Source organism: Pangasianodon hypophthalmus, chromosome 27 (genome assembly GCF_027358585.1).
Source record: "Pangasianodon hypophthalmus isolate fPanHyp1 chromosome 27, fPanHyp1.pri, whole genome shotgun sequence".
In the NCBI taxonomy this organism is placed as follows: domain Eukaryota; kingdom Metazoa; phylum Chordata; class Actinopteri; order Siluriformes; family Pangasiidae; genus Pangasianodon; species Pangasianodon hypophthalmus.
Genome location: NC_069736.1, coordinates 10,469,914 through 10,483,125, shown reverse-complemented (window position 1 = coordinate 10,483,125; position 13,212 = coordinate 10,469,914). Strand labels below are relative to the sequence as shown.

The window sequence follows — 13,212 nt, the reverse complement described above, 5'->3', positions numbered from 1 at the left end:
AAATAATTAGCAGCCAGTTGTTACTAATGAAATGCCTAAGATTAGTTAATCAAAAATAAGTGTGACTACCTCTATGAAAGCAGAACTTTTGGCAGTTTATTCTTCTGTCTATTGTACAGCATGCCATAAAGAAAGGACATCAGTCATGACCTCAGAGAAGCAACTGTTGCTGCTCATCAATCTGGGAAGGGTTATAAGGCCATCTCCAAACAATTTGAAATTCACCATTCTACAGTGAGAAGGATTGTTTACAATTGGAGAGTCTTTAAGACAGTTGCCAAGTTTCCCAGGAGTGGGTATCCCAGCAAATTCAGTCTGTTTAATGCTCAGATCAGACTGTTTAATGCTCAGACATATAAAGAAAAACCCAAGAGCCACATCATGTGACCTACAGCTCTCTGTAAGCACATTAAATGTTTATGTTCATGACAGCACAATCAGGAAAAGATTGAACAAGTAGGTCTTTCATGGAAGCGTGGCTAGGAAAAGCCCCTTCTCTCCAAAAAGAATATGGCAGCATGACTTAGGTTTGCAAAACTGCATCTGAACAAGCCACAAAAGTTCTGGAACAATATTCTTTGATGAGACCAAGGTGGAGATGTTTGGTCATCATGCACAGAGTGTTTCACTACAAACACCTCATAAACAAACACTGTCAAGCATGCTTGTCCCATGACAAGTATGGTGACCCATACTCAGAATTTGTGCTCTGCATTTAACCCATCCAAGTGCACACACACATTAGTGAACACACACCCAGAGCAGTGTGCAGCCTTTTTGCTGCGGTGCCCAGGGAGCTGTTGGGGGTTTGGTGTTTTGCTCAAGGGTCTCACCTCATTTGTGGTATTGAGGGTGGGAAAGAGTGCTGGTCATTCACTGCCCCTACCTACGATCCCTACCAGACCTGAGACTCGAACCCACAACCTTCAGGTTCCAAGTCCGAGACTCTAACCATTAGGCCACTACTACCCTCTTCAGTTCTGGTTTTATTTATCAGGGGCTAAATAACAACTGTGTGGTCCTCACCAAATTCTATAAACAAACAAATAACCTCAGGTGACAACAAAAAAAATCACAACAGATTTACTGAATTATAGGGTGTACTTATTTTTTCCCACCTGGTTTCTGAAGGTTGGTTTACTTTTTGGGAAAAAATGAATACATATTAAATCTGTTTTTTGTTGTCCCCTGAGGTTATTTGTTTGTTTATAGTTGGTAATGAGGACCACAAAATTGTTATTTTGGCCCTGATAACATAGAATTGAAGGAGGGTGTACTTTTATGTTTTTATGTACTTTCTTTTTCCCATGAAGGTATATGCTGTCACATCTGGAGGGTTGCTGTTGGATTATTCTGAGCCTGTGCCGTTGCTAGCATTAACATGGTCAGAGCCCTGTGAACCCGAGTGCCTTTTTATGTCTCTTTAGGATTTTAAATTGTCTTGACATCATTCTCATTTAATGTATAGAAAAAAAAAAAAAAATCAAAACTGTTGACACATAAGGAATTGTTAGTCTCTATCCCTTTTGTCTGTCCTTTTGATTCTGTTTGATGTCACCTTCTCTCTGTCTTTCTCTCATCTCTGTCTCTCTGGTCTTTGCTCTTCATCTTTCTCTTTCCCCCTTTCTCATTCCCTTTCCCTGTGTTCTTTCCTGGTCCCTTTTCCCCATTCCCTACTATCCCCCATATATTTCTCTGATCCTATTTCTCAATCCCTTCTCCTATCCAACTCATTCTCTCTTTCCCACCTTCTCCTTTCCTCTCTGCTTGCTTTTCCCCCAGGCCTGAGTTGGTGGTGAAGAAGTTGAGGTACTATGCCCGTTTCATTGTGGTGTGTTTGTTGCTCAACAAGATGGATCTGGTGAAAGTTTTGGTCAAGGTAATTTCCCAACTGTGGGCCATTTCAGCATCACTCTGATTCAAATGTAGAGACATTTTTTCCATCGTTTTTAGCAGCAGTAGTGCAGTGTTAATCACATTTCATGGATTAAATCTCATCATCATCATTATCTTGCTGCCCTCACACTCTCTGCATTAGTGTTGGTAGAGTTCAAAATATATGACACAGGGTTCAACGCTTGTGCAGGAGCTTTCTGAAGAGATTGAAGACTACACACAACGCTTCAACACGGAGGACCAGTTAGAGTGGAACCTGGTGCTGCAGGAGGTCGCTGCTTTTGTGGAGGTAAGACTTTTGGATAAGGACGCAAAACGTTATATAAAGGAAGTCTGTTTCATTGAAAACAAATCATTCAATTTCTTTCAATGTCTACATTTAGATGTAGTGTAATAATTCAATAATTCATTAATGACTATCAATTGTAATGAAGAATCTTGATGTGCAGCTAAATGTGTAAGTGTATGTAAGTGAACCAATTGTGGCCAGTTTGAATTAAATTTCTATTCGATCCGACTAACCAGACTGGATTATTGAATAATTGACATGTAAATTGGAATCACTGCCTAAAGTAATTTGTGTCATTTTGCTGGTCAACATGACAGCTACGAAAAAACAAGGCTCTTATTTCAAGAATTAAAAATATTTGCACATTTGAATGGGGGTCAGAGTGGTGGGAAAACTAGCATTTTGATATAGAATTATGTCAGATTTCTTCTGGCTTTCTTCTTTTATATTTCTTCAAATTGTGAACATTCCCCCCTTCTTAAGGCTACCAGACAACTTGAATCTTGAAATTAAGTATTTCCATATGTTGTGTACTACTTAGTTCTTTGAGATACATTTGTAGCTGGAGAATACAAGTGTAGCTGGAGAATCGGATTTCCACAACATTAATGTAAAGCTTTTAGCAGTTATCATACCATATGTAATGGTTGATTGTACAAAGTTGGCAAAGTTTTGAAATGACATTATCAAATAGTGTCTTTTCTGGATCAGGGATTATTCTGAGATTATGCAAATATGAATATATCATCTAAATAACATGATTATATGAACAGATAAAAGCATTGAATCGGGATTTTAGTAGAATAATGAAATCGACATATTAACTTAAACTGAAGAAGCTGGTGCCAAGTATTAACTAAATGTGTGTATTCTTTGAGTTTAAAAATCTGAGGCTATCATGAGCACAGGCTCACCAAAACTGGACAGTTGATGACTGGAAAAAAATTAGAAAAAAACCTTTTTTTTCTAATCTTCAACTGTCCAGTTTTGATGAGCCTGTGCCGATGATTCCTGTTCTTGGCTGACAGGAGTGGAACCCAGTGTGGTGTTCTGCTGTTGTAGCCCATTCACCTCAAGGTTTGATGTTTTGTGCATGCTGAGATGCTTTTACATTTACAGAATTTGGCAGACACCCTTATCCAGAGCGACTTACAGAAGTGCTTTGAATCCTCTATCAATAAATACATACTGACAGTCCAAAGTCCAAAAACTCTGTTTGGGAGGAATTATATTTAAAAAAGCACACAGACAACAATGTTTTTAATTAAAGTGCTAATTTAAGTACTTCAAGAAGATATTGGCCTTTAGTCATCATTTGACATCTGCCAGTTACTCAGCTGATTGGACATCTTGGGGAAGTTCATTCAATCACCTAGGTGCCAGAACAGAGAAGAGTCTTGGTGCATGCCTTCCTTGTACCCTGAGAGATTGTGGGACCAGTCTTTTAAATCTGATATGGACAGCTACTGGAAGCCAGCTGCCTTCCTAACAATGGGAGGATGTGGAAGAACTTAGGAAGTTTGAAAGCAAGTAATGCAATTACATTCTGGATTGGTTGCAGAGGTCAAATGGCACTCAGAGGCAGACCTGTCAACTGCAAGTTGCAGTAGTCCAGTCTCGGAATGACAAGGGACAGAACAAACACCTGAGTAGCTTGTGTGGATAGAAATGGACGAATCCTTCTGTAAAGGAGAAATCCTTCTCTTGTAAAGGAGAAATTGGTATTGGCGTATCAGATTAGCAACGTGAGAGGAAAAGGACAGTTGACTTTCCATGGTTACCTCAAGGTTGCTTGCAGTGACAGATGGTGTGACCTGAGAGTTGTCCAGGAAGATCACAAGATCCTGACAGGGAGATGAATCACCTGGGATGAACAGCAGTTGAGTTTTGCTGGGATTAAGTTTTAGCTGATAAGCTGCCTTCCAAGATCTGGGCAGAAATGAGGGAGGAAAGGAGAGGATGAGTTGAGTGCCATATACATAACAGTGGTATGAAAACCCATGTGAGGATATGACCTCACCAAGAGATCAAGTATAGAGGGAGAACAGGAGAGGACCAAGTACTGAGCCTTGTGGGACACCAGTGGAGAGTCTGCATGGAGCAGATGTGGACATCCATGTCACCTGACCGACCCTCCAGGTAGGAAGCAAACCATTGCCATGCTGAGCCATGAATTACAAGACTCATGAGGATGGACAAGAGAGTCTTGTGGTTGACTTTCAAAGGCTGATGAAAAGTTGAGGAGGATGAGGACTGATGACGGTTTGGCTGATCTAGCAGTATGGAGCTTGTCAGTGACGGCCACAAGGGCAGTTAATGTGGAATGTACCACTTTGAAGCCAGACTGGTTACGGTCTTGGAGGTTATTCTTTGAGAGATAGAGACAGTTGATTGTAGACAGTGAGCTTGAGGATATTAGAAAGAAAAGAGAGAAGTGATACCGCTGGGTAGTTGCTGATGTCTGAGGGATCCAGAGTGGGTTTCTTCAGGATGGGAATAACCCTTGCTGTCTTGAATGCAGTTGGTACCTGACCTGATGTTATGGAGCCAGGAGATCTTCTGAGATGGTCTGGAGCATTGTGGAAGGGATTGGATCCAATGGGCAGGTGGTAGGATTGCAGGACAAGATGACTTTCAGGATCTCTTCTGTTGCTAGATTAGACAAATGTGCCAGTGAAAGAGAATCCTGAATGTCTAATTTAGGATTTGGGGTAGGAGTGAAGGTCTGGCATATTTTTTCAATCTTTGCATCATAAAAATTGGCAAAGTCTTCAGCAGTTAGAGAGGAAGGAGCAGAAGGAGCCGGTGGGTTAAGTAGTGAAGAAAAGATGTTGTGGAGCTTGCGAGGATCTTTTTTTTTAAATTTTTTTTTAGAGCTTGTCCTTGTAGAAGGCAGTCTTATCAGTAATCATTTCAGATGAGAATTTGGACAGGCTAGCACAGTAAGAGACAAGATCTGTGTTGAGATGGGGGGGCATTGATGTCTATAGCTGGAAACAAGGTCTAGGACATTTCCTCCCTTGTGTGGGGGAGGGCAGCTGTTGAATGTCAGGGAGAAGGAATGCAGAAGAGGGAGAAGGCAAGAGGAATGGAGCTTGTCGCAGGAGAGGTTGAAGGTTCCGAGGACAGTAAGAGGGGTGCTCTTTTCTGCTCACTATAGTTTTAAGAGTGATTATATGAGTTACTATATCCTTATTGGCAGCTGGCCTCTCTTATCAACAAGGTGAAAGGTTATTGTTCCAGAGCTTTGTGGCTTGTTCAGATGCAATTTTGCAAACATAAGTCATGCCGCCATATACTTTTTGGAGAGAAGGGGCTTTTTCTTATCAACTCTTCCATGAAAGCCATACTTGTTCAGCTTCTTTTTCTGATTGTGCTGTCATGAACATTTAATGTGCTTACAGAGGCCTTTAGGTCACATGATGTAACGCTTAGGTTTTTCTTTATATCTCTGAGCATTAAACTGACATTGGACTGATTTGCTGGGACACCCACTCCTAAGAAGATTGGAAACTTGCCTGAATGGTGAATCTCAAATTGTTTGGAGATGGCCTTATAACCCTTCCCGATGGATGAGCAGCAACAATTGCTTCTCTGAGGTCATGGCTGATGTCCTTTCTTCTTGGCATGATATAGACATACACCTGCTCCAGAACACCAAACTGCCAAAAGTTCTGCTTTTATAGAGGTTGTCGCACTTGTTAATAATTAACTAATCTTGTGCATTTCATTAGTACCACCTGGCTGCTAATTATTCTCTTATTGATTGTGTAAGTAGACTGGGTGTACTTATTTTTTCCCCACCTGGTTTCTGAATGCTGGTTTACCTTTTGGGAAAAAATGACTATTGAAATCTATGGTGGGTTTTTTTTTTTTTTTTTTTTTTTTTTTTTTTTTTTTGTCACCTGAGGTTATTTGTTTGTTTATAGTAGTTAATGAGGATGACACAATTGTTATTTAGGCCCTGATGAATAAAAACATAGAATTGTAGGAGGGTGCACGTTCTTTTTCCCATAAATGTATATGGAAATTTTAACTGTGTGCTTTATAAAATTCCATGGTTTATTTTGTTTGTCTTTTTAGCTAAAGAGTTTTTGCTTGGTTCTTTAGGCAGATCCAGTTATGATCCTGAATGACGACAATGCAGTGGTGGTTAAGTCAAATCGAATGCAGGAAGGGGGTGTGCCCCAGCTTGAGCCAGGGATGGTGGTTGGTCAGCTGACATTGGCCGACGCCCTCATTGTTGGCAATTGCAACAGTCAGGTACACTGTAGGGACTGAAACCTCTTACATTCTGTGCATTAAAAGACATTGAAGCAATCTGTGGAAAATTTCCTCTTGTTTTAGTGGTTAGAAATATACACTATGGCCAAAAGTATCTGGACACCTGACCACCACACCCATATGTGGGTCTACCCTAAACTTTTGATACAAAGTTGTAAGCATACAATTGTCTAGAATGTCTTTGTATGCTATAGCATTAAGATTTCCCTTCACTGGAAGGAAAGGGCCCAAACCTGTTTCATCATGTCAGTGCCCCTGCGCACAAAGTAAGGTCCATAAAGACATGGTTTGATGTGGAAGAACTCGAGTGGCCCAAGCCCTGACCTCAACCCCACTTAACACCTTTGGATGAATTGGAACCCTGACTCTGCACCAGGCCTTGGCACTTGACATCAGTGCCAAACCTAATGAATGCTTTTGTGGCTAAATTAGCACAAATCTACTGGAAGCCTTCCCAGAAGAGTAAAGGTTATTATAACAGCAAAAGGGGGCCCAACTTCATGTGAATGCCTGTGGTTTTGGAATGGGCACTTATGGTTTTGATAGGTAACCATATACATTTCCACATCCACATACTTTTGGCCATATTGTGTCGAAACAAATATTATTTGAAATATAATTATTTATTGGAAAAGTGAATTTTCTATTGTGGAAGTTTGTTCAAGTCATGGTCCATGGAAATGTAATTCTCTGAAGCAGCTGCAGTGGTTCATACAGTGATTAGATGTGTACCTACTAAAATGTGGTTATCCATCTTATTCTGCAACGTGGAAATAAGTAATCACGTGTTCTTCCTCTTTTTGTGTGAGACTTCCAGGTTGATTTGTAAGCAATTGCTTGTAAATCTAGTAAAGTAAAAAAAAGTACTGTGAATTTTTGCTGTTATTTGTTATGATGATGCCTTTATTGTTATTATTCTTTTTTTTTCTGTTAAGGAGACCTGTGTGGGGAAGACACTACAAGCTAACTCGTGTCTGCAGTCACTCAGGTTTCCTTAATAGAAACTGTCCATTATCTCCAATAACTCACAGTACTCTATGTTTCGATACCTAAGGATATTTCCAAGTATTTTTGGACTTCAATTCAAGTAGAAGTAGTAGAAAGCCTCTACTTTTTTCAGGTACAAGATTTTTTTTGTGTTTTGCTAGCTGCTAATTCTGAACTATGAGCTTTTTGACTACACAAGCTACTGTTATGAACAGACCTACCTACGCAAGCCAGACTCATGGTTATCTCAGAGAACAAATGACTCATGAAATAAATTAATCGGCATCAGCTGCTGTTCAGGGACACTAGTTTAACTTACATTTATATGCTGATATCCCCCTGAAAAGATGCCACCTCTGAGCATTGGCGCCCAAACACTTCTGTGGATACAGTACTCTTCCGTAGGGCTTCTGTCCAAGTGAAAAGAGCAAACATACTGTCACTTTTGTGTCTTTTTTTAGATTCAAAGCTTAAAACCAAAACCGAAGGGCTTCTTCATTTTGGGGGGGTGGATGGAGATTCTATTGCAGAATCTCACAGCTGTTTTGTGCCATTTATTAAGGCAACCCCTAACTTCACAAACAATACAGCTTTCCATGAATCCATAATTATTAGCATTAACTGTGAGATGTTAAATGGCAGTGTTGATAGATGTGATGAATACAAACTAGTCAGCTGAAATAACCAGAAATGGCTAACAGGAAGTCTTGCACAAAAACCTTCATCGGAATGGTGAAAATAAGGTGGATACCAATGACATTATGTTTTTATGTGATTGTTATTTGTATTATTCTCATAATGAAAAATATAGTTCGTTTAGTTGTATAGTTTTAAATATAATAATCTTTTTATTTTTATAACGTGTGTTTAAATATTTTAATTTAATAATTTAAATATTTCTTCATTACTACTACATAGTGCAGATTGATTTTTCTCTGAATGTGTATCACTTACAGCAGTGAGATTAATTCTTCCTTTAATTAGGTAATTCTTCCTTTAATTCTTCTGAGATTAAAGTCTTCCTCAAGTAGCTTGATACAGCATTTTTTTTTTTTACCAGAGAGAAATTCCAAAATATTATATTTAGCAGCTTTAACACACAAGCAATTATATTTAAAAACACAAGCGATGTGATTTAAAAAAATCTCTTTGCTCAGGTGAAGTTCAGCGAGTTGACCATCGACATGTTTCGCATGCTCCAGGCCCTCGAGCGAGAACCAGTGAATCTTGCCACCCAAACCACCAAACCAGGGACACTTGTAAGAGAAGACTCTTGCACTCTCCCCATCTCTCTCACCGTTGAGTGTTCTTTTTCGTCTCTTTTTTCCTCTCCCTTTCATCACTTTCACTTTCTCTCACTCTCTTAGGCTTTCATCTCTCTCTTTTTCCAGGAGCCCAGTGAAAAGCCAGCCAAGCGGGAGAACCCTCACAAATACCTTCTATACAAACCCACCTTCAGCCAACTTTACACCTTCCTTTCGGCCTCCTTCAAGGTCAGCACACATTTTCTGCACACACGACCTTTGTTTCTGTCTGTCTTACAGCCTGTCTGTGTACTTGATGCTTACATAAATGAACCAATCAAACTAATACAAATCTACAGTGAGTTTGGAAAGTATTCACACCCCTTCAGTTTTGCACATTTTATTGTATTGTGTGGACTGGAGTCCCCTTGTGGCAAATTCATTTGATTGGACTTTATTTAGAAAAGCACACATCTGTGTGTATAAGGTTCCACAATTCAGAGTGCATGTCAGACCAAAATCTAAGCCATGATGTCTTTGCAGACCTCCACGATCAAATTTTGTCAAGATACAGATTTGGTCAAGGATATAAAGCTTTCTAAAGCTTTTTATGTTCCCAGGAGCAAAATAGGCTCCATTATTGTTAAATAGAAGATTTTTGGAACCACCAGGACTCTTCCTAGTAGTAGAGGGAACATTCCAGGGAGTGGTCACAAACCCAGTGGCCACTCTAACAGAGGTTTAGAAGTTCTCTGCACAGGTGGGGGAACCTGATAGAAGGACAACCATCTCAGAAATGCTCCATCGATCAGGGCTTTATGGTACAGTGGCTAAAAAAACAAGGAAAAAAGCAGGTGGTGCTCATCAGTTGGCTAATACTATCCCTACGGTGAAGCACAGTGGTATCAGACTCATGCTATGGGGGTGCTTCTCAGTGACAGGGATGGGGAGACTGGTCAGATTTGAGGGAAGTATGAATACAGCTAAATACAGAGACATCCTTGAAGAAAACCTGCACATCTTTCAGCACACCAACAATCCAAAGCATACACCCAAGACACCTCTGGAGTGTCTTTAGGTTCGGTGACACCGACTGGCATCCTTGGACGAAGCCATCCAGCTACCGGAGGATCACTTGTTGGTGTCCGCAGTGGCAGCCGGCTCTCCTGTTTCTCTCTCTTTGTGTCTCTCCCCCTCCTCTCTCTCTTCCCTCTCTAGTTCCAGCTCCTCCCTGTGACTGAGGTACCAGGACACCAAAACCGGCCCCCAACCCAGTTTTCGTCCTGCTTTTTGTCCCTTCCTTCTCGTCCAATCCTTCTCCTTCTTCTCAAAAGTCTTCCCCAGCTACCCCTCTCTCCATACAGGTAGAACCTACCATGCCCACTAGGACCAGGGCAAAGCCCAGGCAGGATTGCTGGTGTGGTGGCATCAAAGCCTGATTCAATACGGGGCAATGAGAAATGAATGGTTAAGGTGAGGTGTATGCACGGAGATGTTCAGGAGTATCCACCACGAGCCAGTCTTGATTACATTCCGGGGCAGAATCATAGAGAGTAGAGGTGGTGGTTAGTCCTCGCCTCACCCATCCACTAATTCTTGGGACAGATTGGCCAGGGTTTTGGGCATTTGTATGAGAAATGTTTGTGGTTGGGTAGTGCAGTAGTGAGGCACAGCATGGCTGGGGAGGCAGTGACCATCAGTGTCAGCTCTGCATGAGTGGGACACGGAGGGTGGGGAGGGCTCCGTCCTTTCACCCTATGTGGGGATTCCCTTGGGGATTTCCCCGTGGAGCTGTGAGAGTAATTGATGGTAAGCAAATTCAGCCTAATGTTGTGCTATCCCACCCATATTTTTCAGTAATTAAGATTATATCAAATGATGCAGGACACTCAAACCAAGGAAGAGAAGACCCAATTATTGGTACCAAAGAGCCGTATGAAAATGTTATTTCTTGCGGCTCGTCATAATCCCATGGCTGGGCATTTCGGGCAGGATGAAACACTAAACTGTCTCATGGCCTGCTTCTATTAGCCGGGCTTTCGTGGCGATGTTCGCAGGTGGTGTGTGGTATGAGTGTTAGCTGTTGAACCCCCAGCAGCAGTGGGCGATCTCAACCGATGAGAACTCCAACCAGAAGTAGGGCATCAGGATGGGTCAGGCAGGTATGGCGAACAGAAGGGGTCAGGATCACTGGCATCTCAGGAGTAGCATGTGTAGCTCGAAAGAGACAGGGAGAGAGAAGGAGAGATTGTTAGGTAGGCTTTTGTCCTCTAATGGTTAAGGAGAATGTACTTTGCATGCAGAGTGCAGGCAGGGACTCTGGCAGACTAGCTATGACAGCATAACTAAAAGAGAGAGCCAGAAGCTAACACAGACATGAGGGCATCCTGGGACATAAGGCAGCCATCTACTCCACCGTCAACAAACCTGAGTGAACACATGAGAGTGGGGGGGCGACAGCATTCAAACATTCAAACATTCCAGTTCACCACAACACTTTATGCCTGTGAACACTCCAGACCTGCTCCTTTGCCTAAGGAAAAGCTATTCACAAAAGGCTTGACTAAACAAATTTGTTTTCACTCTAGACTTAAACACTGAGACTGTGTCTGAGTCCCGAACACTAAGTGGAAGGCTGTTCCATAACTGTGGGGCTTTGTAGAAAGCTCTACCCCCAGCTGTAGCCCTCACTATTCAAGGTACCAACAAATAGCCTGCACCTTTTGATCTAAGTAGGCTTGGCAGATAATAAAAGACCCAAAGTTTGCTCAGTTACTGTGGCGCGAGACCATTTAATGCTTTATATGTCAATAGTAGTATTTTATAATCAATACGAAATTTGATTGGGAGCCAATGTTGTGCGGATAAGATAGGGGTTATGTGGTCATATCTTCTGGTTCTAGTAAGGACTCTCGCTGCTGCATTCTGGACTAACTGGAGCTTGTTTATGCATCTACTAGAGCATCCAGACAGCAAGGCATTACAATAATCCAACCTGGAGGTAACAAAGGCATGAACTAATTTTTCTGCATCGTTTAGTGACAATATATTTCTTATTTTAGCAATATTTCTGAGATGAAAGAAAGCAATCCTAGTTATATTATCTACATGAGCTTCAAAAGAAAGACTAGAGTCGATAATCACACCAAGGTCTTTTACTCCTGCACATGATGAAGCAGAAAGGCCAACCAGAATTATGTAATCAGAAAGCTTACTTCTACCTGCATGTGGTCCTAGTACAAGTACTTCTGTCTTGTCAGAATTAAGTAAGAGTAAGTTAATAAGCATCCAGTTTCTAATGTCTTTTACACATTCCTCAACTTTATTAAGCTGGTGTCTGTCATCTGGCTGTGCTGAAACATACAACCGTGTGTCATCAATGTAACAGTGGAAGCTAATACCATGTTTAAGAATAATTTTGCTCAGAGGTAGCATATATAAAGAAAAGAGCAGTGGGCCTAAAACAGAGCCTTGTCACCATTTACGTCTACAAACTGATAACAATTAGTCAAATAAGACCTGAGCCAAGAAAGGGCCGTTTCCTTAATGCCTACTACATTTTCTAGTCTATCAAGGAGAATAGCATGATCAGTGGTATAACCCTGATCAGAGGCCAGTAGTAAGTCATTTACCATTTTAACCAGTGCTGTCTCTGTGATGAGGCCTAAATCCAGACTGATACATTTCATGAATGTTATTCCTATGCAAGTATGAGCATAGCTGCTATGCTAGCTGCATAGCTGCTGTGCAACTTGTTCTAGGATCTTAGAAATAAAGGGGAGATTTGATATTGACCTAAAGTTAGACAGCTGACAGGGGTCAAGGTCAGGTTTTTTAATCAAGAGCTTGATAACTGCTAGTTTAAAAGATAGGTACATAGCCAGTGCTAAGGGAAGAATTGATTATCTTTAAAAGAGGTTTGATTGTTTCAGGAATTATCTGATTGAAGAAACATGTAGGTAAAGGATCTAGTATATAGGTTGATGATTTTGATGATGAAATTAGTTTGGTCTCTCGAAGGGGAGTAAAACATTGTAATTGTTGATCTGATATTATTATATTATCATCTACAGGGTTAGTTTTAAAACTGTCTGGTTTTAAATTAATAGTCTGAATTTTTTGCCTGATATTTTCAATTTTACCATTGAAAAAATTAATGAAGTCATCACTGCTATATAATGATTGTGTGCGTGTTTGTATTGTGGTCTTATTCCTAGTTAATTTTGCTACAGTATTAAATAAGAATCTAGGATTATTTTAGTTATCTTCAATTAGGGTGGAGAGATACATTGATCTAGCAGCACTAAGAGCTTTTCTATAGCTCAAAAGGCTCACCTTCCATGCTATTTGAAATACTACCGATTTAGTTTGACACCATTTACGTTCTCATTTTCGAGTGGTCTGTTTTAAAGTTCGTGTGTGATCGCTATACCAGGGTGCTAGCTTTTACTCTCTAATTATTTTTCTTTTAAGTGGAGCCACCTTATCTAGCGAGTAGAAGAACATTGATTC

General features: G+C 40.7%; 1 protein-coding gene across 7 annotated transcripts in view; it reads left to right on the top strand.

The window, feature by feature from the left end:
• scai (suppressor of cancer cell invasion) overlaps window positions 1-13,212 on the top strand; it is an 80,043-nt gene that overhangs the window by 37,942 nt on the left and 28,889 nt on the right. For 4 of the 7 annotated variants that reach the window (XM_026921926.3, XM_026921925.3, XM_026921924.3 and 1 more), the window contains 5 exons: window positions 1,783-1,879; window positions 2,087-2,185; window positions 6,296-6,448; window positions 8,614-8,754; window positions 8,848-8,949. In XM_026921926.3, coding sequence (XP_026777727.1) covers window positions 1,783-1,879; window positions 2,087-2,185; window positions 6,296-6,448; window positions 8,614-8,754; window positions 8,848-8,949 — 592 coding nt within the window. Of the gene's footprint in view, window positions 1-1,782; window positions 1,880-2,086; window positions 2,186-6,295; window positions 6,449-8,613; window positions 8,755-8,823; window positions 8,950-13,212 lie in introns of all 7 variants that reach the window. The other 3 variants (XM_053230322.1, XM_053230323.1, XM_053230324.1) reach the window with 3 other exon arrangements.